Source organism: Myotis yumanensis, unplaced genomic scaffold, assembly GCF_028538775.1.
Source record: "Myotis yumanensis isolate MYYU_CA2020_CCGP unplaced genomic scaffold, mMyoYum1.0.hap1 SCAF_7, whole genome shotgun sequence".
Lineage (NCBI taxonomy): Eukaryota > Metazoa > Chordata > Mammalia > Chiroptera > Vespertilionidae > Myotis > Myotis yumanensis.
The window spans coordinates 59,285,846-59,313,636 of NW_027223758.1; the positions used below are offsets into that span (position 1 = coordinate 59,285,846).

Consider the following 27,791-nt stretch of genomic DNA (forward strand, 5'->3'; position numbering starts at 1 on the left):
TTTAGTAACTATTTTTAGTAATATATTTTCATTTTCTTTAAAAAATGAGTACCCTCTACATTACTTTTTGAAGTTGGAGAATAATAAAGTTAAGATCCAATCATTCACATTGCTTATGAACGTGGCTTTTAAAAGACAGGTGCACACTGCGGACGATGCGGACAGACATCCACCTGCATCGGCACTGGGTCTTGGCCACAGCCCTTCCGGAGCGCTTTGGGTCAGAGTGCTGGCTTCTCAGAGACTCAGACTCCGAGAGCCCTGCTTTTCTCTGTCATTTTACTTTCCCACAGCATAAGTGCACAGAGTGATGACTGCTTCACGCTGCACTTCCTGTAAACAAATTGCTGATATTTAAAATCAAAGTGAGATTGCCTGGATCTATTTTTTTTGGATCAAACCAAGTAATTTACTTTTCTGCGCCACTTAATCCTGTTTACACGTCCATGAGAAGCATATGTTACCTGGGTGCTTTCAACAAAGCATGCAACACATTTGCTGCTCAGGTATACTATCTTCTTTTCATGTCCTATTTAAAACCTGCCTCGACTTAACCAAAAAGTCTAAAAGCAAAACCCAGAACCAAGAACATTTGAACAGCACAAGTGATCCTAACATTTTTTGCTATCATTTCCTATCCTGTTTTTATTTTTTCTGTTTGGCAAATAATTTTATCCTACAGAAAGGATGGACTGGGTCTTTGAATTTCCTAACGCAACTAACTACAACAACGATAAGTTTTTTATCAGTATACCCTTTTAGCTGTCACTGTTAAATTCTTGTCCAAAGGAGTTTTCTCTAGAGAGTCCCAGAGGGTGAGTCCCTGCAAATAAATCTATATTTAAAGAGCCCACGTGCAAAAGAAGATTTCCGCATGAAATTTACACAGGTTTTAACACAGCTGTAAGTTATACAGCATTTTTATTCTGCTATCTCGTTTCACTCTGTGCTGAGCACATGGCAGGAGCCACTCCTTCCCATGGCTGCTCTTATGTATAAGACTCCCAATGTTTTCTGACTTTTAGGGAGTAGCTCTGCTACATACAAAACCCCTAAGCAGAAGTGGATGGTCTATATGGCTTTTGCCTTTTATTTTCCTAAAAAGTTGCTGTATAGAGCTGGATCACCAAAAACAAAGATAACATTAAAAAATAAATTGAATTTGGGTGAAATGAAGTTACGAAATTTAATGAAAAAATAAAAAACAAAAAACACCTTGGAGCAGTTGCTGCCAAATTCACTTTACAACTTCCCTTGCAACCTTCTGCCTTACTACCACTTTTTAAAACATGCCCACTCGCTACTCTGATGATTAGATTATAATCATAAGGCTAAGAGAGGAAACACTGTACAAACACACAAGCTATGGTCACTCCATTACTTGCAGTCAGAAGAATGGCAATGTCATTACACTGCATATCTAGAAAAAATATGCACTCCCTTGGCAGGAGAATGGGGCCAGAAACAAACAGCTTTAGTGATAGCTCTGACCAATGAGCCCAAACAGAAAAGTGTAAATCACCAACCGTTAAATGTATTTTTTAAAAAATACAGACAGGACAGCTATTGAAAGTCTTATGTAGCACATCAGTGGTTAGAATAAAAATGCTCAAAAAGCTGAAAGGGAATCCTTCCAGAGGAAAAATGTCGACCGAGGAAATCATTTAAATTTGATAATAAGAATGTGACTAAGGCTGAAAGATGAATTAGCCTAAGTCTCTACCATTCCTGGTTTATGCTCTCAGCATTACTCGGCAGCTCTCAGAAGTCTGAGCGAGCTCTAGGAGGCAGCCTGGGAGAAGTACCTTTCCCTCGGGCCGTACTGCCGCGGCAGCAGTGGCTTCCTCGGCCTTTTTCCGTCTGTCCTCTTCCTCATCACGCTCCTCCTCGGCCTTTTTCTCCGGAGTCACAGTGGTGATCAAGTTGGTCTGAGAGATGCCCTTTGTTGTGGCGTACTGGCCAGTACCAACCTCTGCAGCAGACACAGAATCCTTCATGTATATTTCATGGTTTTCATTCACTGATGCTAAAAGCAAATACAATGGAAGAAATAAGGTCTGAAATAGTTAAGTCAGAAGACAGATGAATAGCACCAATTGTCCCATCACGCACAATATGCCCCTGGAAAAATCCAGCTTTATCTTCAAAAGATAAGTCAACACAGCAGGTACCTTCGTCTAAGCGCTAGCACAGACTCAACTTTCGATATCCTCTACACTAGTGTTTCAAAATGATTTCAATGCTCATCTCTTGAAGCCACCAGAATCGTTTCATCCATTCTCAGGCTCCATGGTGAGGATGTGTGCCAGGTGGGCTGGGAGGCTGAGCTGCCACCTCGCTTGTTACCCCAGACACTTGGCAAGTTCCACAACTAATAATATTTTCAGTAGACCATTGATCTAGTACACTTGACTTTGAACATATTTTTGAAAGTGGCACTCACCAAGGAGCACTGAAATTTAAAAAAAAACACCCACCCTGTTATTATTAATAATCTGAAAAGTTTCCTATAGTATAAAAGCCACAAGGGTAATAATCAAAATTAACCATCTTGGCAGAAATTATAAAGTTCCAATGGCAACTCCATAACTGAAGCGCAAAAATGTTTTAATTTCTACTGCACTTAAAAAAACACATGCACACATATCTGCCATGATATGCATTATTTATTCATCTCTAATATTTGGGGAAAATGACACAAACATTGTTAATGAAATTCATGCAAAGGCAAAGCATGCAGACATAAAAGATATGATACAGCCTTTCATCCCAGCTGAAATGTCTTAGTGAAAGAGATGCTTACAACAATTAAATTTTTAAAATTTGATACTCATTATTTTAGGTTTAAATACCATATTTCAGAAACTTATAAATGCTGTTTTTCAAACACATAGTAGTTAATCACAGGCAAAATATAATCTGGTTTCATATTTATATAAAAGTAAGAAAATATTCTGAAATCCTTTTAATAGTAAATCATTTCACTACAATACCTTCACTAAGATATTTTATATCTTGTTGTACTGATGAAAAAGCTCATATGATATAGTTTCCTAACGGGCCAGTTAGGCTCCACAGAAGTTGCAACTTTGCAAAAAGCAGTTTTTATGCCCACATGCAGCCATGGCCCCCAGCTCAGCAGCCCAGAAAACACACTAGAATTGACAGAACCCCAAAGAGTGAGAGACAACACATACTAACATCACTTTTGGGCAGGGAGGAAGAGACAGCATGATATTAGTATATTTATTGCACAATTGTCTTCTGTCTTCTCAGTAATCATTATCACACAAAAGGTCATGAGGCAAACAACATTCATAACACATGTGTTCCTTTGGGTACACATCACTGAACAAAGAGGATGGTATTAGGGGGAAAAGGGGTGATTCTACAAAAGCTCCTTTAACAATGACTTATAAAATACAGTTTACAGAGATTCTCTAAAGGAGAAAGAAGAGTAAGTGAGACAATGCCGAAGAAAAGCTTCAATGTTAACATGGATATATGAGTGTCTTAATCCAACCTGAAACAGTCCTAATCAACATTTTATTCTAAAAGTATGGCTCTAAGTTAGATATTCTGAAAAAAGCAAACTCTTAGAAGATACCAAATGGTAATAACTTTCTAGGCTGCCTCACAAAAGCCTGTAAGATAATTATCAATATAATTATTGGGGTAATTATAATTACATCCATAGCAGCAGTGCTCTGATGTATGTCTTATTCAGTCTTGCAACAACCCTGTCAGAGGTGGCCTGACTCCCATTTTATGGATGATGAGTAAAAACCAGACAGGGAGAGTTTAAGTCATTCACCAACTACTGTGCAGGTAGAGGAACTGGACTTCAGTCTGGATTTACCTACGCCAGGTGAGTGTTTTTTCCACTTTAGTAGGAACATATGTAACATAGCACTAACAACACAATTTTTGCTTCTTCTATAAACTGTATATAACGTCATCCATTAGGAAAATACAGTCTTTTTCATCAGGGGATTCAGGGGGTCTGTCACCCCACCAACCACACTGGGGTGTCATGAGCTGTGGTGAGCAGAGGCAAGACGGTAGGGAAGAAGGTGATCCTTATTTTTTATTTATGCTTGTGCTTATTATTAAAATCGTACACACATGCCAGAAACGTCTCTCTCTTTATGCGCACAGGCTAGGTCTTTCGTAAAACAACTAATCTCCAGGTGCTTGGAATGAGAAGAGGAGGCCTGGCCAGGGCTCAGTTCCTAGTTAAGTATTCCTCTAGCTGCCAAGTCTTGTAGCAGAGAGCACATCTGCGTGTAACTATAGATACAATACAAAACCATCCCACAAAACAAAACCTGCGGAAAACTCATGATTATGCCATTCCTTAAACATGTTATTTAGGCAATTTTCTCCCTGTTTTACTTACACATTTGACTTAACAGTAGACAACATCTATAGACAATGCTCTCCCAGTCCGTCAGGAGGATTTAATTTACAGCCCTTTGCTCTGTTATCTGACTGTCATCCTTTCTAGAAGCTATTATTTACCGACTGATGAGTCACATTTTATTCATAATTTCTTTTTTAGAAACAGGGATACATTTAACTTAGAGTTTTCTTTCTGAAACAAATCGTCTAAGACAAACTTGACAATCTTTTAAGATCCGTTGGCAAGGAAACCAGATTCCTTACAGAGTATGTGACTACCATATTTAGAATGAGAGAACCTTTCTCCAAATTCAGGGTACCAGCTTAAGAAAATTATGCTCTTCGTTCTCCATGTAATCTTACATAAATCTAAAGTCACAGACATTACTCACAAAGGCACATGTTTTTGAGGATGGATGGTTAAAACTTGCCAGTCAGCCACAGACCAGAAAGAAAATGCTTTCCATTTCCTACTACCCAAGAGGATCTATGTTCACTGACAGCTCACGATGGCTTCACCATAGTGGGCAGCCACTATAGAGTATTCAGGGTAGGGATGCCTACCTCCATCCAAGCTGCGAGACATGGTGTAACGTTTGCTGGAGGAGCGTTCAAAGTAAGGGGCTGGACGATCTATCAGTGCGCTGGCTCTTCTGGTTTGGGCTTGCGTTCTGCCGCTATAACGGAACTTGGAGCCCAAGGTAAGGAATTTCTTTGGAGGTGCTTCTGGTAACAACAATCTAAAGATAGTAAAGAAAAAACACACCAGAAAGAATAGTAAATCAAATATTGAGAATGCTACCCTTTTACTCTGTTCTGAAAGGTAAAGTGCTTTGTGTACTAAAGGACCAACACCCAAATGCAATGAAATAAATCTGATTTTATAAGAAAAAAAATTAACACAGTACATATCAACTAGGGATGTTATCGAGGCTATAATCAAAATGGGAGTTGGGTTGGACTAGCAGACTTTAACATCCCGTGTAACTGGAGAGTCTGTGGTTCTATAAGCCCCAAGAGCAATTAAGTAGGTGATGGTAGGGAAGGACAGTGATAATTTGTTATTGTATAGACACAAATCTAATGGCCCTAATTAGTCAGGTATTGAGAAATTACTGAAATAGTAAGAAACGGATTGAACACTTGAAGTAGACATCCTGCAAAAATAATGAAAAGGTACTAAAGATAATAAAGAGGAGATGGAGCAGATCAATATAGTACAAATGAAGGAAACCTATTCAAATTTAGTCATAAGTTCTTTTAGGATTTCTTATTAAGAAATCTCGTGACAATGAGCTTGAAGGAACTTTAAAAAGGCTATGCTTCCACATTCTTCTTCCCAACAATCTTTTTCAGTATAAGTAATGCCAGGCACTCTATTTTTTTTTCCTTAGGAAAAAAGCAAATTGATCTCTACCCACCTGAAAAATGTATGGTGCTCAACACACACCTTCCATAAACGCTTGGCAGCTCGATGGTTTGGCAGTTTAAACCCAATGGTGCTTTCAAATTGTTCAAACTACATTTAGAAAACATTGAAGAGTAGAATCAAGTTTAAAATGACAAGTAACAGAAAAGCAAATAATTTTAAAAATCAAAATACCACTCACAACTCTTTACTTACTAAATCAATTGCTCTGTGTGGAATTCATGCTATACACATGCATTCATTAAAAAGGAAAAAAAAACCCTCCTTATATCTTCTATCTATCTCATTAAAATGCTGTGGGTATAGACAACTACATTATGCATATAGTAGATGTTTTATGTATCAGTATGGATCTTACGAAAACTAAATGCAAACAAGGATATTTGGATTCCTTCCAGAGACCAACTTGTCCTGATCTCATATGTAAGCCTAATTTTCATTGTTTCTTCCATGACATCATGACTTCAAATGGAAGATACAGAAATGAACAAAAGGTTTAAAGTCTATAGCATTCTCAGAGTGACATTTTCTCCTAATATCTGGTCTGGAAATATGCACATATCCTAGGTATTTGATGACTTGGTATCAGGTATTGCTGATGTTATCTGTGCATTATAGTATGGATTATCATGCTAAATGGTAACATCTCTCGATATTATATATAAGATCAGGGATTTGGAGAACACATTTTCATATTACTTAGCATTTATAGTTCAGGTGATACTCTATCAGTCATATGATTTTCCAAGGTGGAATATCTGATTTCCCGAGTAATTATTTTAATATCATTGCAGCTACTCATTAATTTTTTATTCTCTGAGGACAGTATGCATCAGGCCACCAGAGGGCAATCATCTTAGACAATAAAGCCTTTCCCAAAGAGCACAAAACCTCCTGACTATTGACATAATCAATAGCAAAAGCCATTTACGTGGCAAAGAACCAAGGAGAGGGCTCCTCTGCATGGCGTGTGAGATACACTTATGCTTGACTTCTATTTCTTGTTTGTTGAGAGGGACTGGGCAGGGGAGAGACTGGGAAACACATCCAGGTTGCTTTAACTGCAGCTGCCTTTCCCAATTTCTTATTCCCTCTGGAAGTTCATGTGCAGTGGTGGTCATGAAAATCACCACTGTCCAATGGACCCAGTCGACTCACAAACCTAGTATTGTGGATTGTATCTCAACCATCCCCCATTTACTCATCCTGCCTCTAATAGGTGCCATGCATTATGCAAAGGTCAGGGGTTTTAAAAAAAAGCATCAACTTGCTCATGTAAGAAGCTGGGGAGATTCTCTCAAGATAATAGAGGCGCTAGACTTTTAAAATGTTTATCTAGCTCGAGGTGCTTTGTATTCTTTTTACTGCAACCTCTTCAGAGTCTTCGGGCTACCAATAATTTCTTCTCACTCATTCTTCTCAGCCTATAAATATGATTATAAAAAAGAGAGGGAAACAACTTCCTTTGAGCCTGTTTCTGCTGAGCCAGAATCTTCTCACTCCTCACGCTACACGTCCTGACGGAGAAGCCTCAGCTCCTTCACTCCTTACCTCACTGCAACCTGCCAGGGGCTCCCAACTCCTTCCTGAACTCTTAAATGTCACAACAGGACCTGTCAACTGCGATGAAATTTTCTTAGTTCTTACCTGCACCTTCTCTGTAACATTTGGCACTGCCAGTTAACCACGTCCCCTGAATCTCGTCTCGCTGTCATCTGTGACTGTTTTTGTCTTTTGTTCCTTTCTCTGGCTGTTAATCTCCCTGTGTTCCTCTTTGGCCTACCTCTCTCAAAAAGTGGTCTTACCCGATTTTTTGTTATAGGGTCTCTCTCTCTTTTTTCCTCTTTAAGTTCTCTTGTTCTTTGGGTAATTTATTCCATGTCTAAGGCCCTGATTAAAATGTATACAGTTGATGTCTCTGTTCAAGTCCTATATTTCTTACTAGGTAAGAATTACCCCCTGAAAATCTGTCCCAAAGGAATTTCAATCTTTTTCCTTAAATTCATCCCCCCCTTCCTCTCATCTATAATATCATCTCCATTGCCTTCTCTTGTGCAAACTGAGAGACTGATCATCCCGGACTCTCCTCTTTATCCTTCCCCCATCCTGTCTCCAAAATGTCCTGTTCTGCCTCTGAAATCTGTCTCAAATGTGCCCCTTCCATTCTATTCCCAGAGCCTCTGCTCCAGTTTAGGTCTTATCACATCACATTACAAAGCAGATTAATTCATTAAGAAACCCATCATTCTCAAGTGTTCATCTAGTTATGACACGCCCTAATTTAAAACCTTTCTCAGCTCACTACTGTCTACTGATGCACTTCTCCACTATTCCCTGCTGGCCTCTCACAACCGTGTTCACTCCATGTCCATCGGATATCATCTCATCTGTATCATGACATAGTTCCAAGTGTGCGAGTCTGTTTCTGTGCCAAATATAAAGTCCCTTAAGGACAGGGACAAATTCATATTTATGTTTCTATTTCCAATGCCCAACATGTTACATAGCAATAAACAGATGCTTGCTTATGTTTAATTAATCCAAATGAACATTTATCAGTTATAAGTATAACATGCAATCTTTAGGAAATATTTTTAATATTACTGTAATTGCGGGTATTTACGTGAAAAGCTTACAGATTATTTCAGTCTTCAGAAACAAGGATGACTTTATATATAGACTACACATTATTGCTTGCTTTGTAGTCTGATATTTTAATTGTATTTTCCACCAGTGGGTAGACTGATTTTGAAGACAGGATATGATTCTATATTATGCCAGAAAATGTTCCGAGACATAAATGAACTGCAATCTTAGAGCTTTGCTTCCATTATGTTAATCATACTGATCAGAAATGGATATATTTATTAATTATCTATTAACCAGATACAGCTGGTACTTACTACCTATTATGTACAAACCACTAAGGATAATACAAATATGTCGATCACAGATGCTGTTGTCCAAGGAATAAGGATTAGTTAACAATTTTGACTCTTTCATTACTTCTCTGATTTAAAATAAAAAGGTGACAATATATTAGGTTGTTGAACATTTACATAATTTACACTCTGTGACCCTCATTCTAATCTTTCTTGTACCTTGTTGCACATTATCTCTAAATTATCCACCTTAAGATGCTATCAGATTGCCTGGCAGGTGTGGCTCAGTGGTTGAGCATCGACTCATGCACCAAGAGGTCATTGGCTCGATTCCAGTCAGGGCACGTGCCTGAGTTGCAGGCTCTATTCCTGGTGGGGGTGAGGGGTGCAGGAGGCAGCTGATTGATGATGTTTTTTTCTCATTGATGTTTCTATCTCTCTCCCAAATCAATAAAAATATAATTTTAAAAAAGATACTGTCAGATTTGGAAGACAGAGAGAGGGGGAGCATAGAGACAACAATAGAACTGGTAGGGAGAAATCTTTCATTCACAAAGAAGTTTAATGACTTTCATTTATACCACAGCTTGAAATAAACAGAACATTAGTCATGAATCTGGGTTTTACATTAAAATATGTAAAAACAGTAATTTCAATTAATGTATGCTATGGGAAAAACTGGAAAAGAAAAGAACAGTTGTTTCTACCTATTTGTTGGACGAACCTACAATAAATTCTCTTAGGCATTTAGACATAACTCACCAACTATGTCCTGAGATGCTGAGAACTTGTGAGCAGGTCATTTACATATTTGTTTGCTATCAGGTTCCTTTTTTCCCAATGTACATGCAAATTTGGGTCTACTTACCTCACCCGGGCGGATCTTAATGTAGAAGTTGTTCCGTTTGTATGAGATTTTTAGAACCTTGGGCCAGGCAAATCTATTTATCCGCAGCCGGTCACGATATATCAACAGACCACTCGCACAAACGCCTAACATAATTTCTACTCCTTCAGAATCCTGGAAAATAGAAGCAAGAGACAAAGGGTCAGTATCTCATTTGTTTCCACTTACGGCTGGGTACAATATTTAAGCCTCCATAACAGAATCTATAATTGACTACCTGAAGGTCTAATTTAAGTAAGAAAAATACTGCAGCCATTTTTAAACATTACCATTAAATAATAGCCTTCAAATGAAGATATTTATCACTGTGGAGATTTATTAAAGTAAAGCCTGCTCACCCAGGTATCCAGGATATCCAGAAATACTGCACACAGAACAGGCCAACCCGATGAAGGTGTGTTAATCACACAAATAACGGCCGCAGTTCTCGGTTATTGAGTGCCAAGCACTGCCCTAATACTTTACATATATTAACCCTTTTAATATTCACTAGGATATTTTGAGATAGTTGCTATTATTCTTCCCACTTTACAGATGAGGAAACTGAGCCACAGAGCGGTTACGTATCTTTCCCAGTTGAATGTGAGCAGCCTGGTTACAGAGGCAGCACTCTTAACCAATATGTATACTAAGAGAGGGGCCCTATCCTTTCTTATGAGTGTTTTGGAGTTTGTTCCTTTAAAAAGAGCCTCAATCTTCTTTATATACCATTATTGCCAGAGTAAAATTTAAATATAAAATAGTGTTGTTTTTCCCTTAAGTATGTACTGCACTTCCCCAACAGGCCCCAACACACACACTGCCCAGTGGTAAGCACACTTAACAATATGATTCACAGAAATATGGATAGATTTTTATATATGTGTATAGTCTTTTATAACAAAGGTGGGATCATGCTACATTTGCAATTTGCTTTGTTATTTGTACTTTCCACATTTAGGTCATTTCCTAGGGGTATGTGATGCCCAGAGGTCCCCGAGGTCATCAGAGATGTTATATAAAGTTTAAGAGACACACCACGCGTAGTCTATGCCCCCTCAGCATTGTATTCAGGGGGAATCCATGTAAAATGAACATCTGTGGTGACCTGAGTGGAGTGAAAACGAAGGACAGAGGCAGGACTGCGTGTGAGGCGCAGTCTGCACCCTGTCTCGATGGTTGTTGGGAGTAGGGGGTACATGGGGTGGGGGGAAGAAGCTGGGGTCTTTTATCACCTTAATCAGCAGGGCTGCCCCCAACTTTGAGTCACTCTGCAGCCCCACAGAGGAAAATGGCAGAACCCAAATAGGAGATTCTGACTCGTCCATATTGTGGGAATTTACTGCCTAAATCCTGTCAGTGCAAGGTCCAAGACGAACATTTCCAGAAGCAAAAAATAAATATTTCAGTCCATCTCTGGTCATATATGTTTATAATTGGTTTAAAAGAAAACATTTTACCTTTGAAATCTATCGCTCCATTAGGTATGAAATCACAGGCGTGGGAACACTTGACAGCAGGACATAAAACCTGAGGCCTCCAAGTCCAGAAACTGCCCACCACCTACCACGGGCTTTAATGCGAAAGAGCAATTTAAAGAGCTATAACCTGATGCTGACGAGTCCCTGGCATTACTGAGCCTTCAGACCCAGCCCATCTGCTCACACGACAGCTCAGAGGTGACCACCTCACGCCATGACTACAAATGCAGGTCTGAGTAACTGCTCTTTGATTCTCTTTCTTTTTGGTAAAGAACATAAAAGTTTAGAAAAGATGCCTTTGAGCTAAAGAGGGAAAGGACATTTCAAACATTTTTCAGTATTTTACCTATTTTTAAATCTCTCATCAGTGTCTTTCCATCAAAGAAAACAGCATCCTTTCCTGGGGAAGATCGGGAAGGCTCCTTTGCCCTGCACTGTTCTCCTGTACCCTCTGGCATGAACTGCTCTGTGTCCCCCTATCACTCTGTTGTATCAGCACGCCCCCAGCAAAGGTACTGCAGTCAACTCCCACCTACCTGCCTTCTCCTTAAGACCACAGCTGGTTGAGAGCAAGAGCTCAATTTAATCTCTGCAGCCACATGGTCATAGCTAGTGCCTGCCTAGCATGGGTTAATTAAGCCATTACACGTTTGGCAAATGAAGAAAGACAATATCAGGTAAGTGGCGTTTTAAATTGCATGGTGGTCTTCATTATGTTAATCATAAAGCAAAAAAAAAAAAAAGATACCTTTTTTCTCAAGTTTTCGGCCACAGCCCTAACTGTGTATTGAAAGCTCGTTTGGCAGCCTATCTTGGGGACATGTGTGTTTCCCTACCAACGAACACATTTAATGCTCCTTTTAGCAGGGAGTACCGAAGGAAGACCTGGATAGGCTCAGTCTACTGTAATTAAAATAAATGTGCATGCTGTTCCCTTAATTTCAAATCACTGTTTAAACTTTGCCTTCCTTCATTATCACTTGGTCCATGGGATATCCGATGTGGATTTATACCTACATTTTAGAATCTTCTATGAAATAAATGACTCTCACAGAGCCTATTCAGACAGACATTAGCTGACAAACAAGCAGAGAGAGTCTTCCTAAGAAGAAAACAAAGCATTTAGAACAGGTTTTCCCAAACAAGGGACCTCCAGCTAATACGGGTATTTTATTCTTTATACAGAGCTTTGAGTTAGAGATAGCAATTCAGACTTTCTAAACAGATCCTACAGCTCAGGGTCTTTTATGTCATCCAGTGATGACTGGAAATGAGCTCTAATTTAATTCAGTAATTTCCCTTCTTAAAATGATAGAGTGTGGCTGCATGAGAAAATGGAGTCCATAACCAAATCATTTGTTATACTTAATATTCAGATGAAATCCTTCTACGGGCTGCATTTGCACTTCCTTAATTCTTTCTTTTTTAATTGGCATAAATTCAAATCATATTATTGCAGCTACCCATTTTAATTCAGTAGCTAGAGCAACGTTAAGTGATTTTATTTTCACTGATGGGAACACGGATACATCCCGAGCTGCACTTCCCTAAAAGCATGCCCTAACCTCTCATTTATTTATTTTTCCTGGGCAGCAAGTGAATCATCATGTGCAATGTAATTCAAAAAATAGCTTTCGATCCACTAACATTTTCAGGCAACCTTCACTTCCTTCTTGTTTCCTTATCTTTTAGTCACCTAAGGAAAAACTCTTAAGATAACATCTTACTAGTGTGTGTGTCCTTATTTTCTTTTTAAATTCTCATCCTGCCTTATACCTGGCATAAACTATAAAACGCCTTTGTTCTCTGACTACAAAATAGGCGAGAAAACCTAATAAACTGGAAGGTAAATAGAGCCAGACCTGCTAATTACACACAAATGTCAAAGAGTCTGGCACGATGCACCAACCCAGCCCTGGGATAAGGCCGCCAACCCTCGGAGATCATGCTGCTTAGTGCTCAGGCCTTCAGCCCTTGGAAGTCCACATCCTGTCTGAGGGGCACAATGGTCACAGTCATAACCAGTCAAACCTGCGTTCACTCAGTGGCCACCATTTTCTGGTCCAAACGCCATCCAGGGAGCAGCCCACTTGTAGCATCAACAGAACCTACAGACCATAGATTTCCCTCCCATGGGACTCAGGGTTGTTGAGCTGTTTGCCTGAACAGAGCCAGCTGAAATGCTCTTCATGCCTTGGCCCTGAACTTGACTGTATAAGATACTCCCTTGACTAGAAGCCTGTTAACTTCCTGTGAGTCCCAGATCGTGAAATTGGTGGCTACTCTGTGTATTAGAAGTAAAGGCACATCCCATAACCGGAGCAATGTTACCTTGTCAGAGATCTTTCAACACTGCTGAAGTGCCAGAATCCACCCCTAAGATCCTAACAAATTTCTCAAGTTTTGATGATAACAGTTTTCATGAAAGCTTGCCTTTACTGCTACAGTTCTTTATTCACAGCTGTTCAAGTAACAGACTAATAGTCCATGCACTCATTCTCTCACTGCTGAAAAATACAGATTCTAGAAAAAGGATGACATGGAGTAAAAGCTGCTTTAGGCATCCTTACAATCTCCCCCTCATACAGTCTAATCCAGGGGTGGGCAAACTTTTTGACTCGAGGGCCACAATGGGTTCTTAAACTGGACCGGAAAGCCGGAACAAAAGCATGGATGGAGTGTTTGTGTGAACTAATATAAATTCAAAGTAAACATCATTACATAAAAGGGTACGGTCTTTTTTTTTTTTTTAGTTTTATTCATTTCAAACAGGCCGGATCCGGCCCGCGGGCCGTAGTTTGCCCACGGCTGGTCCCAACTTCCTTCTTCCCAAGACTAAATAGCCAAGGCACAACTTTAACATTTCACAATTGCCAAGCAACCAGGGGAGCCTTAGCCTGGGTGGTTAATTCTAGTTGAACTGCAAAAATAACAATCTTATTTCAAAGGACTGGCTATTTGTCGGAATACCTCAACTGCATGGTGTTATTTAAACTTCACATGAATTTACTGAGTGTCTGGTGGGAAATCAGAACAGAGCCACAGGCAGTACTTCACACAAAGTAGATGTGACAACTAGGTCTTGGACAATCAGCCAAGTTTAGACAGACAGACAGACAGAAAGGAGCAGGACAGTGCAGGCAAAAATGAGCACATTCAGGGAAAGGCCAGAGACAGGGTTTGGCAGGAGCAAAGGGCATGTGTCAGCACAAAGTGGGAGATACAACTGAGACAGGAAAGGCAGGGCGAGCTCAGAGCGTGTTAGGTAAAGATAAAAGTTCCAATTGAATCAACAGGCAATCAGAGGCTCAGACCGCGAGAACTGTGAGTTTGAGCCAACCCCTCAGTGAAATATCGGCGCGAAATGTGCTTTATCATTGGACAGGCCTTAAAGAGCAAACGCAGATTTGAATGCCCAAAGTTTTGGATTACATGCACTGAAGTAAAAATCACGAGCTATAGCAATAACAGCACTGAATTAAATAAAACTAAATAAAAAGTCTGGGGGTTAAGAAAAGCATACCTTGGCATGATGTAAATCTACCCCATACATGGATAATTTTTTGGCATTTTCCAAGAAATGCATCTCGGCTTCTGCTGGCGTCATTCCTCTGATAAGAAAAGAAAGGGTTACAATGCTGCTCTGCTTTTACCTGGAGAAGCTGAAATGTTTCCTATTTAGCCCCCCTGCTACCTAATAAGTGAGCCCCCACAGAGGCCCAGCAGATCTGTATCTGAGAGAAGAAAAAGAATAAGATGGCTTTTAAAGAAAACCTTACAAATAGACATTCTAAGCAAGAACCTAACTATCCCAGAACTGTACCAGCCAGTGCAGACCCCTACTCTACTAAAGTCCCACCCACAAAACACCAACGTCAGTTCTGGGAAAAGTGCAGAGAGAAAGGGACGCTCACTCATCAAGGCCCAACTTATTAAATGGACTGTTCTCAGGCTTCTGCCACTAACCTGTGACTCTTGTGCAGCTCGATCACTTTATCTTCCAGTTCTTTAGTGTGATTGGGTGCAAAGCGGAACTCACTAATGTAATCATTTCCACATTCATCAGGGTCATAGTCTCCAAGTTCTGACTGGACAGTGTAGGAGCCCAACAGGGCAAGGGTGACAAAGGAGCAGGGCAGCCTCCCGGACACGATGTCATCTCGCAGTTGTAAGCAGAGGTAGTACCTTCCGGTAACCAAGAGGACAAAGCAGAAAGCCAGCATTGGGACACCGGAAAAGGAGACCACTCAGCACATATTGTTGGATAGGCAATTTCTCCCGATCGGATAATCAATCACACAAGGACACATTTTCTAGCATCTATATTTTGATGAGGATATTAAGAGAAAATACTTGGCCACAAAAATATAATATTTAAGTGCATCTAAGGACAAGTCAATGTTTATAATAAAATAGGGTTTTATTAATAAAGCACAGAGTAAAAAAATAACCTAAAGACATACTCTTCTAACACCTTTTAAAGTAACATTTAAAATCAAATGAATAGTCCCTAGCACATTCCATGAAACTTTTGGTTGGAAGGGTATTATAATATAAAAATGGTGTTCTTAAATATAATTATTAAGTCCCAGCTAGGCTTAAGGAAATCTTATTTTGGTATTTTGCCATATGACTGAGACAAATTTCAGGTAACTCAACAGCTATGCCATTGTAAACTCTGTTCTTAATTTCCTACATTCCTGGTGAGGTAGTCTCTTGATATTAAGGAATGATTTCGGTTTCAACTTCTTATTTTTTAAAGATAATTCCCTAGACCCAACTAATATGAAGACTAACTGAAGAATTACTACCTTAAGAACTCAGAATCTCATCAGTATAAGTAAACAGTTTTAGATTTGGGGACTATAAAACATTTTCCAAATAATTTTGTCAAGATAACATAAAAATATTTCCATTAATAGCTGACCTATCTCCTTTGTTATTTTGCTTTTAAGGTTTACAGATATAGAACTAATTGTGGAAGATTCCCAGGGAAGTGTTGCCATTGATAAGTTTTAATACCTTTCATGGCCCAGCATACAGGTATAATAATAAAATACACCTTGTAACTTTCATATGAGAAATAAATTGCTAATATGAAGCTGAGGACTAGGAAAAAGTCTTAAGGTCCCTCTAAATATGACTTTAAGCTAATGATATAAGCAAACTCCATGTAATTCAGATGTAAAAATGTCTAATTACTTTATGGGCTTTACACACATTATACCAGTAGATATAAGTCAACCATGCACTAAATTACAAACCTAGGTGTGTACCGGCTCCACAGACATAAATTAGCCACCACTGAATAGTTCTCAAGATTATTCAGGAGTATTTTAAAATAAGAAATTATAAATTTTCCAATTTAATGCAATCATAGAATAAATACTCTGGAGTAGTTTCTCTCCTTTACCTAAAATGTCTCTTAAGTTATTTTTAATCATAGCAACAGAGTGAAGCTTTCTGAGTAATTTCCCTATTCTGAAAAACCTCCCACAGATGTGAGGTTTACACAGAAGATTCAGCACACACTGCACAAAACCGCTCTGGCTGGCTCTAAACTTACTACCAAAGAGTGAGAGTCGGTTCCGAAGCGGGGCGCAGAGAAGCCGAGGATGTGCATCGCACCCGGGACCATTTCACAGAGGGACCTTCTCACACTCAGAGCCCAGTTACCATGCCAGGATAGTTTTACTGGATTCCTGTCCTAATGTCTTCTTTTGTGAAAAGGAATTAACCATTTCCCTTGTAGGTCATGGAAAGTAAACTCTTAAGTGTACATGTGTTTATGTTTATCTGCATATGTACATGTGTGTAGGTATGTCTGACTTCTTTTTTTTTAAGGGCTGTCAAGTACCAGATTGGTTATATAAAAAGCATAAGCATCCAAAGACACATTTTTTACTCTAAGTTTTGAAGCATGAGCACTAAGAATGGCTATATCATTTAAGGCTGAATCCCGTCCAATTTGGCTGTGGTGGGTGGATGACAGTACCTCAATTTTGCATGTCTTCCCACCAGGGTCAGGCAGAGGGAAATATGGGCTTAGCACCAAAGATTCAACTACGAACAGTTATGATTTGGCAGATCTTTTCATCAGATGTTTGCTCTCATTCAGTTGCCTGTTGTTTGCCATTTGTGGATGATTATAAGGTCACCAAATGTAAGCATGCTCTTTTCTGGAGAATTTAAGAGAAGCACAACTTTCCCAAGAAGCCTGCCTTTTTACAGCCAAGTACCTGGTGATATCTTCAGATAGCTGGGCGGGGTCTGGTGGGTAAAATTTCACATTAAATGAAAACTGCCAAGCACCATCTGCAGAAATGAGAGAAACATTAGCATAAAGCCTTAGAAAATCCCCTTATACTTATGATAGAGCTACCTTAACTCCAGGTTCTAACACCCAGGCAAATTTTGATCATCCACGGAAAACAGGAAAGTCTCCCTTAAATGAAATCCACAGATAAGTCTGAAACTTCATCCAGTTTCTAATCTTCTCACCAATCAAATCCTTTACAGGCACTTCTAACTAGGGAGGAAATGGACTGTACTTCCTCCCTTTCTCAGGAACAAAGTTAAGCCTTCGGAAGAGGGGGAAAAAGTGAACACGGATAATCCTCAATCAGACAAGTCTGGAATTGAGTAGATCTACTGCTGTGAAGTTCTGGATAGCTCACATACCAACACTATAGATATAATCCCACTTCCTCTGTCCCTTCTGCTTTGTTATTACAGGTCAAATACCATTATAGCACATGTCAAGGGATTATTCAAGATATTTTTATTTTATGGGGAAGGTTTGTTGTAATGAATATTTAAGAAGAGAGCTGCTCTATGGGCCACGGGAAAATCTTTTCTTACCCAGGGAACTTTTTGATTAAAGGGATGCTTGAGTGTATTTACTATGCATCACCAATTTCCACACCTTCTTCTTAGCCCATGATTTGAACGGGCACTCTTTACACACTGCTGTTCTTTATCCTGCGGCATCTGTCCCCTCACAGGTGCCTACTCTTCTGTACAGCCCACACGTACATTCAGAACATTATTAAGCCTTCCTAAGCTCTCCATTTAGTAATAGTATCTCTAATCATGTATAGTTTATCATTATAAGGGTGAAAACCAACCTTTTCTTCTTTCTTATATTTTATCTGTATGTGGTCGCTTCTTTAACTTATATTCATCCTGTCCTTTTATTCTGGCCTTTGAATGCAGTGATTCACTGAGGTCTGGGTGCTCCTTCGCTGGGACACTGCATCCATTTGTTCCCTCCACCCAGCAACCACACTAGAAGTGCCACGGTGCAGGGCCGCTTGTATTCTCAATGCCCTGCTGAAAAATTCCCTCCAGTCTCCTGGCTTCGGTACTGGAAGGCTTTCATCTATGCCTCACGTAGCCATAGTCTTCCTTTCACTGTCTGTGACCCCCCAATTCAACTCTTAAGTGTCAACACTCTCCTACCACTTCCAACCGCTCCCTCTGCCCATTAAGAAACTTCTGGAAAGTCCATTTTTTTCTATGAGCCCTTCCCAAACATTCAGAAGGGACAGTATTGTACATCCTAGCTTCTTTCTTTGCATTAGTCTCTTGTGTATGTGACTAATACTTAGCTGCCTAGGTTACCTACATTGGGTTCACTTATTCTAGTTTATTCGTCACACTACCACTAATATTACACCTAAAGTTCCCCATGGCAGGGCACTACCATGAAATGTCTTATAAAGGACTTGGCATAAGACCAAGTATAATTAGGTGGTGAATATTATTTTTAAACCACTTAGAACATTCCTGAAACATGAGCTATAAGAATTCTAAGCCATAAAATACCCGTCAATCAAATATACTTCTAGTGATTATTTTCCCACTGTTCTCAAAAGAAGACCCTTTGTTATTCTAAAAAGAGTCTGACTTGGTTTTACCTTCCTATTGATTTCTATTCACTTTCTGCTCAAATGGGTCCCTTCCATGCCTGCTACTGGTGAGGTTCATAAAAAGAGCTGGCTACCCGCTACTCCCGCCACCACCCAAGCAAGTGAAATTAAAACTAATGAATTAGTTATGGGAAATGGATTTATTGCTCTTTTACAATTTTTAAAGTATGCCTAGAATTCAATGACTAGTTTATCAATGTATGTAATTAAATACTCTCATAATAAATTCAGGGTAAGCATTCTAAGTTGGAAACTAAAAAGAATAAAAGTGTAAGAAAAAAATATTTAAATGCAAAAATCCTCAATCCAGGAACGTTAGTTTCAGACTGTAGTGGGCCTAAGAAGCATCTGAGCTGCTTATTAAAAATAATTCCTGCCAAGGCCAGGTGGCTCAATAGGTTGGAGTGTCATCCTGTACACCAAAAGGTGGCAGGTTCAAGCCCCAGTCAGGGCGCATACAGGAAGGCAACCCATAGATGTTTCTTTCACATCAATGTCTGTCTGTCTGTCTGTCTCTCTCTTTTTCTCTCTCTCCCCCCCGCCTTTCCCTATCTCTAAAATCAATAAAAAACATATTCTCGGGTGAGGGTTAAAAAAAAAGAAGAAAAAAAGTCAATTCCTAGGCTCCAGCCAGAGAATTTTATTCCAGAGATTTGGAATATGGCCTAGGAACTTGTGGTTTTAATAAACCTACTTGTGGTTCTAATACAGTGGTCATGGGGACCACACTGGAAATCACCAATTCTAAGGAATCCACTCTCCTAAGGTATAACCCAAAATAACTACCAGGCTTTATAGGACATTATTTTGAATCAGTGAAAAAGTTTAAGAAAACTACCATCTACACTGGGAGGATATGACTGTGCAATGAACAGGCTACTGCCTGTGTCTGCTCAGATGATGGGCCTGTTAGAAACAGAAAAGGGAACAGCTTGAGCGCATTGAAATGATGCTCCTACATGCTGATATAGGATTTTAAATCACAAATTTATAATAAATAGAAAACTGTGAAACTGAAGAGCTCATCCTTATGAAAAATATTAAATTTTAGTCTTTTATGCCTGCCAAATCTTAAAAATCTCTAAATATACCGCATTTATAGCATAAGTTACTATATATCGTATACTCAAAATCATGACATTATTATGTCATAATCAAATCACAAAATGCAGTATATTTAAATATTTTGAGATAAGATATGAACAAACGATGACTAGAATTAGAATTTTTTCATACGAACTCTTTGTTTTCAGAATTTCCTATTTCTCATAAATTTGTAACTGAAAATCTGTACCAACTTGACTGCCATTCTCCTTTCTGGAGACATACTCTGGCCCACAGCATATAAAGGATGGAAACATATTTTATCATTTGTACTAGGAATAGGAGATGATGATTCAATAAGTATAATGGTTTAATAAAAACTTCTCTGCCTTGGGTGAATGTAAATTTTTTGGAAAGAGAGCATTTTAGTGTATTAAAACAATAAGGAATATAGATAAAAATATGAAATTCTTTTTTAAAAAAATTCCAACTTTTTCTTTCTCTTTCTTCCTTTATCTGCAAGACTCAGTTCATGCTGCAGTTGCACCCACTGCCTGATCTGCACGATGAAAATACCCTTTAAATCCCATGTTCCGACTGCCCCTTTAGCTTTCTCCCCTTAGAAAGGAAGTGTAGGAGACAGAGTTAAGGGGAAAAATTCTAATAACAAAGAAAAGAAAATTGACTGCTTTTACAGCCTTTCTTATAACAGTATTATGACTTATTGTGGAACATTTAATGTATTTTCAAAGTGCTCTGAAACTATAAATCACCCAAATACAAAACAGCATTTCATTAGTTAGGGGAATACAGAGGACTCTAGGCCATAAAATGTTAGGAGCTATGTTCAGCATATCTGCTTTGAAAAACTCCACGAAAAGATTCTTAGAATACAGTCATCATCTTAAATTTTTTATTCAGACTCTCTGGAACAAAAAAAAGTATTTTCACCTACTTATCATACTCATAGCTGTCCCTGGTTTCAATCGCTACTTGTCAAACTACTCATTAATTATCAAGTTTCTGGCTAATGAATACATCCAATTTCTCAAAAATGTGGTAAAGATGTTATCGTTGTAATAAATAATCATCAGACTCTTTAATATCTAGAAGTATAGTAAGCTTTTTCTTCTTTTGTGATACTATCTAGTATTAAACCATTTCAAACTGCTCACTACTAATTACTTCTTATTAATAGTTGGTGTACTTTAATATTACACATATTCAAAGGCATTAAAACATCTCTTTTCTAATAGTAAGTGGTGGAAAACTCAATGTGAATGTTCTTATTAATAAGCTGGTCTTAAATTTATAAACTAAAATTAGTTGTTCAGGAAAATTAATCTAGATTTGACTGATAAAAATAATTACTTTAAAACACTAAGTAGTTATTTAAAATTATAAAAGTTATCCATGTTTATGGTAAAAGCCAGAGGGTTAAAAATAAAAAAAAGGTTAAAAATAAACATTTTAAAATTCCTCTTTCTCTACCCTCCAACACTGCAATGCCATTTCTGGAGGTATTTACTGTTAATATCTTTTGTGCTCTTCCAAAAATTTTCCACACCCCTATATATGCATAACTTTTTTTAAACAAATATGATTTGTCTCAAACAATGAAGAATTAAAAAATAATAAAGAATAGTGTATTTCCCAAGAAGAATTAATTTAAATATATCAGTCAATGATTTCACACAAGATTATTAAACTTTTATATTATAATAATAAAAAATATGATTTGTTTCATTAATGTCTCACTAATGAAAGCTAAGACATATTTATTCTGCTTCATTCTATGTAATAGCTGCTTAGTATTTAGAGGTATGGGTATTCCCTGAGTGACTTAATAATTTCTTCATAAATGGATAAATTATGTTGGTTCTAGTTTTCTGCTATTACAAATTATATTCTACTAAGTAATATGCATTTCTCACCTTGTCTTTAAGGACCAAGAAAAGAGGTTGTCACCACACAGTAAACTTTAGTCTCACTTGTTATTCCATTTCTAAATTATTAAATGACTATTACTTTTGCTTCACTTTTAATAATAAAGTTTGGAACAGTAATAATTAAGTTGGGAACTTTTAAATGATTAAGTACCAATTGGAGCATCACTTGATTAAATCCCATTTCACATCTGTGTACAGGCAAGGGAATAAGTCAAAAGTCATAGTTATTTTATTTCTGAGTTGTGATAATTAAAAATAAGATCTGAGCTAAACTAACCTGCCAAAGATAAAATTTGAGATTTTATTCTGTTTTTCAAAACACTGTATTCACACCAGCCATGCGAGTATGCGCTACCAATTCAGACAACCCCACCCTTAGAAAATCTTCACATTTTCACATATAATAATCCAAAAGAACTTACTTCGAATCTGTTTTTTAATTTCCTTAGCAGGGTCCAACCAATTCTGAAAAGGAAACGATAGCTTGAATTTGAATCAGAGAAGAGTAAACATGACTTAATGTTGACCTGGCAGGGACACCCACTCGGCGTATTTGAGAGTGAGTGGCTGCTGGAAGGCCCTCCACGCTGGGCCCTTCCCCCACATCTGCTGCCCCTTTGCCAGGTCCTGCGAGGGTCCAGGCACTGGTCGAGTGAAAAAAAATGTGGTGTCCACAATTCACTCTAACAACGTTCTTTTCTTGTACAATCAATGACTTCAGGGACTCAAGCTAGCAGAGAAACAGAGTAGATAAAAACCCAAAACAAAAACCAGTGGATTTTATGTTCAAACAAATTACTAGAATAAACTAAAGATACATGTAATTTGACACAATGTTATCCGAGCCATTCAGTCCCACACAGTGACTTCTGTGATTACAAATTCTCGGGCACCTACTTAGAAAACTTTCCTAACAAATGAATGCTTGCTTGAGATGTAAGAGTTTCCTCATCAGAACACTAAGATGTTTACTAGTGAAGTTAGACATTGTCCACTGAATCCAGGAGATATGATTCACTGCACACCACCAAAACATGTAACATCTGTGAACAAAATTTCTGTGACTCAGTTTCTACACCAATACAATGGAAACAATTTATTTTCCCTTGTTTTCCAGGTAGTTGTGGGGATTCAGGAGGTAAATCTCTGAAGAGACTGCATTATCTATACTAATAAAAGGTAATATGCTAATTAGACTGGGAGACCTTCAGGACATCCTTCCAGACAAAGCCATGGTGGTGGGGCTGGGGCAGAGCGGTTAGGGGCGATCAGGCCAGGAGGGGAGGGCAGTTGAGGGCGAGCAAGCCGGCAGGGGGGACAGTTGGGGGTGAGCAGGCTGGCAGTGGGGGGCAGTTGGGGGCAATCAGGCTGGCAGTGGGGGGCAAGTTGGGGGCGAGCAGGCCGGCAAAGGGGGGAAAGTTGGGGGCAATCAGGCCGGCGGGGAGGGGCAGTTGGGGATGATCAGGCCAGCAGGGGGGCAGTTGAGGGAGAGCAGGCTGGCAGGCAGAGTGGTTAGGGGCGATCAGGCAGGCAGGCAGGTGAGCGGTTAGGAGCCAGAGGTCCCGGATTGCAAGATCGGGCCTAAACCGGCAGTCGGACATCCCCCGAGGGGTTCCAGATTGCAGGCCGGGCTGAGGGACAACCCTCCCACCCCCGTGCATGAATTTGACATCCCCTGAGGGGTCCCAGGGTTCAGGCTGGGCTGAAGGACACCCTCCCTGCATGAATTTTGTGCACTGGGCCACTAGTTCAGGTATAAGAGAGTAGAGTCTACAGAGGTATTGCATTAAACATTAAATACCTACTAACTACATGAGACAAGCGTCAGGTCAGCCAACAACTCATCTCATATTCTGATTTGGCAAGAATAGGAAAGCATAATAAGATGAATTAAGAAGAGGAGAGCAGCCTCGAGCATGGTTTCTATATAAGTATCAATGTATTTAATTTTCATTGGCTCATATATCAGATGATATATACTGAAATATATCATCACAAAAAAGCAACATATAAAATGCTTTCCTGGAACCATAAACAACTGAAGAGAAACATAGTTTTATGGTTTCCACAATACTCGAGATTAAAGGAAGCAGTTAATAATTTCCTTTATGCGGGGGGGAAAAAAGGACACTTATGTAATACCCTTTGTAATACTTTAAGCGAAAAAAAAAAATAATTTCCTTTATGAAGAAATGAGGTGATCAGTAGCATTTAGGGACTCACAGTAGTAAATGTGGGAGTTTGAGGAGAGGTGGGGTAGATTTACCAATTCAATTCTAGTTCACTTTCTGGCAGTAATGAGCAACAGCTCAAGCTCTAGTATTCTGCACTGCTTTTAGTTACTCACCTTCTGGTTTTCAGTATCTCGATATGTAAGCCCAAAGTAGTCTTTTTCTAGCAAGTTCAGATGTTCACATACTTTATCAAACAGCACTTGGCCTCTGGAGCGTTTCTATGGAAAACAGAACATAAAGAGAAGTCAACACACTCAACAAAGTTCCCTCAACTGCCATGAATAAAAAGAGGCAAATCTTAAAATCCTGCTTGCTGTAAATAGACAGTAAGTGATGGATGGAGGACCAAGTGTGATCACACTTCACCATCTCCTTTTTCACCAGGACAAAGGCTCAGTTAAGTGGATCTACACCTGCAACAGCCTGTCTCTACAATAAACAAGAAATCATCAAGGTCCCTGAGTAAGTACAGCTAACCTGCAGATGATTTCTAACAGAAGTAGCTGGGAATGATGTGGTGCTTGGAGGCCCCAAATATCTTGTGAAATATAAAAATCCCAACAGTAAAGGAGAGTATTCAAGGACCAACAAAAGCCATGTTTCAACAAACCCAAACTTAATTCCCATATTACCAGATTCTGAGCCTGAGAAGAATGAACCCTATTCCTTGTCTTAGACCTCCCCTTAAAACTTTCCCTATCAATCCTTACTTAAAAATTATAGCTATGAATCCAAAGCCTGTTCAACTAACTTCATTAGTTTATTTTTGTGTGTTTTTTTTTGCTACAAACCTCAGTTTTGTATTACAGTATTCAATATTCTCCTAATTTGAGAAACATTCTTCCTACTCAACGTAACAAAATGTCCATTACATGTAAAGGTTTTAGTTATCATTTATAAATAAAAGATATAAATGTATATGTTATATTTTTGGCCATTAAGCAGACATTTGGAGAAAGGAAAAAAGTAGTCATATGGGGGAGGAAATCCATCAGTTTAATTTGCTGTGATGCACAATTATCATATTCATCTAATCCTTCAAAGGTCTTTCAACATGGCCTTGGATTTTAAAATGAATTAACTGGCAACAATTAAGCTAAACTATTTTTTTTTGTGTGTAGTACCAAGATTTCTAATCTAATACATTAAGCATATTTGTCTTTAAGATTTAATGTACTGGCAATGACAAATATGAAAATTGATCAACAATGTACATGCCAAAATAATAAGTATTCAGAAGACCCCTAAGTGGTGTGTACTACTATGTAACCATAATTATATTGGAAATTAATTACTCAGTCCCCTCAAACATAACTATTTAGGAAAAAGGATACATTTATGACAGAAAAGTAAAGCTTTAATTGTAGCTTGCTAAATAATCAATGATGTATTTGAAGAAAGGTTAACCATGTATGAAAATAAATTATATGTTAGCAAAACTACATAACATTGTTCAACGGATAGAAATAAGTGGGATGATAATGAAATGCTGCTCACTGGTTTTAATCTTGTTTATAGATAATAGCATATTATTTCTGAATAATGCTCAGCAATTTATAAAGTTTTTACAAAAAACTGGTTCTTCCAATGCTTCTATTGGTATTATCTCCAGTTACCAGATAAGAACACAGAGATTCAGAGAAGTTAGATGAGAGAGGCAGTTTTAAACAGGTAACTCTGGGTTTGAGTGTTCATTATGTCTCTTGCAGGTATGTGAACTTCTCTGTTTTACCTTCTGAAAAATGTGTACGATACTGCCTACTTTTTTGAAATGTTTGATATTAAAATAAAATAATGTACTCAAATGTGGCCCAGTGATAGCACATATCAAGCACTCCACAAACATCAGCTATTATAGCCTAAGTGGCTGACAGATGGCAGAGCATGCAATGTAGAACTAGGCATTTTTGCTGTAGGAGCACATATATCACTTCTTATAGTGTTAATGCACCCTTTCTTTAACTATCAATTTCCTGCTTACTACTTAATTTGCTTTAGCTAGACCACAATATTTACACATACACCGCACAAATACACATCAGCGTCTGGCCAAAGTACTTTCTCAATGAGTAAAAACAAACAAAACAAACACAAATAAATACACATTTCTCCCATCTCCTCTGACCCAGCAGACCACAGCCAGGCCCTCACTGGAGGACTTTTTTTTTTTTTAATGTCATCAGCTGCCTTGGGCATTGTTTTCATTAGCTATCTTCTGGCTGCTGTGTTTTTCCTTTTGTCTAACAGGTGACATTGATTAGATCAAGCACAGACCACTATTCTATGTGGCTCTTAGTTTTCTGGCTTCTCACAATTTGATTTCTATTAATGACTCATGGTTACCTCCTGACTAGAATAGATTTTGTCTTACTGAATATTTTAAACACTTTTCCTGAATATGTACTTATTATTTTGGCATGCACAGTTTATCAATCTTCATATCTGTCATTGTTAATACATTAAATCTTAAGAACAATTCTTAAGACAATCTCTTAGTGGCACATTCTTCATACCAAAGATGTTTTTTGATGGTTATATGTAAACAATGAAATTCCTATCTGCTAAATATCACCACCACAATCAAGCAGCTAGCTGGATGACATTAGAAAAGCCTTTTAACACATTGCGGGCGGATCACAAGTATTCTCGTGTTTTCATATTACACAGCTTTTTACATAAATTTTAAAGGCACGCCTTAAAACTGAATACCCATTGCATTTTGAAGCTATTACATGTTCTTACAAGCTAATATCTTTTTAAAGTATGATACTTTGTAAAACGTTTTTTGGACTCGTTCAATAGAAACTTATCTGGTCACTGGGTCAAGTTAGCAATAAAACTGGTGCGCAATGTGTTAAGATATTTGGGCCTTTATTTTCTCATTCTTGAGTGAGGATATAAGACTCGATGGAGCAAGACGATCATGAGCTTGAGGCTATACTGGCCCCCTTTGCTCATGGCAAACATTACCATGGAGCCCAGAGGCAGCTTCAGCACCCTTCTGCACACTGTGATGAGAAAGATGCTGCCAGTGAATGGTAGACAGGGAACTGGGACTGTTTTCTAGCCCTGGACTGGATCCCTTCTGCAATCATTCCCTACTTCAAGTCACTCATCTGTACTTGTTATCACCTAAAGATACACATGTACGTTAACATCTAACATATGACTAAAGCAAACATTCATACTGGTTCCCAAATAAATGATGTTCAATAAGTGATCATCTCTAGGAACCTATTGTCTTTATACAGCTGTAATGAGTAAAAAATTGAGTAGGTTTTAAAACTGACAGAGGTATTCTAAATCAATGAATAATTTACCTAACCTAGAGTAGACTAACATTTAAAAAATATATGTATTTTTATTGATTCCAGAGAGAGGAAAGGAGAGGGAGAGGAACATCAATGATGAGAGAGAATCATTGATCAGTTGGCTCCCGCATGCCACCCACTGGGGACTAGGCCTGCAACCCAGGCATGTGTCCTGCCCAGGAATTGAACCTTAACCTCCTGGTTCATGGGTCAGTGCTCAACCACTGAGCCACACCAGCCTGG

At 38.6% G+C, this 27,791-nt stretch overlaps 1 protein-coding gene across 26 annotated transcripts in view; it reads right to left on the reverse strand.

Moving 5' to 3' along the window:
- The window catches only part of EPB41L3 (erythrocyte membrane protein band 4.1 like 3), a 213,553-nt gene that overhangs the window by 26,944 nt on the left and 158,818 nt on the right, over window positions 1-27,791 (reverse strand). For 20 of the 26 annotated variants that reach the window (XM_070420613.1, XM_070420611.1, XM_070420603.1 and 17 more), the window contains exons 4-12: window positions 24,351-24,455; window positions 22,426-22,468; window positions 17,319-17,394; window positions 15,046-15,264; window positions 14,603-14,690; window positions 9,581-9,733; window positions 5,823-5,920; window positions 4,966-5,141; window positions 1,806-2,026 (exon numbers count right to left, since the gene is read on the reverse strand). In XM_070420613.1, the coding sequence (XP_070276714.1) occupies window positions 1,806-2,026; window positions 4,966-5,141; window positions 5,823-5,920; window positions 9,581-9,733; window positions 14,603-14,690; window positions 15,046-15,264; window positions 17,319-17,394; window positions 22,426-22,468; window positions 24,351-24,455 (1,179 nt within the window). The remainder of the gene's footprint in view (window positions 1-1,805; window positions 2,027-4,965; window positions 5,142-5,822; window positions 5,921-9,580; window positions 9,734-14,602; window positions 14,691-15,045; window positions 15,265-17,318; window positions 17,395-22,425; window positions 22,469-24,350; window positions 24,456-27,791) is intronic. The other 6 variants (XM_070420604.1, XM_070420618.1, XM_070420625.1 and 3 more) reach the window with 1 other exon arrangement.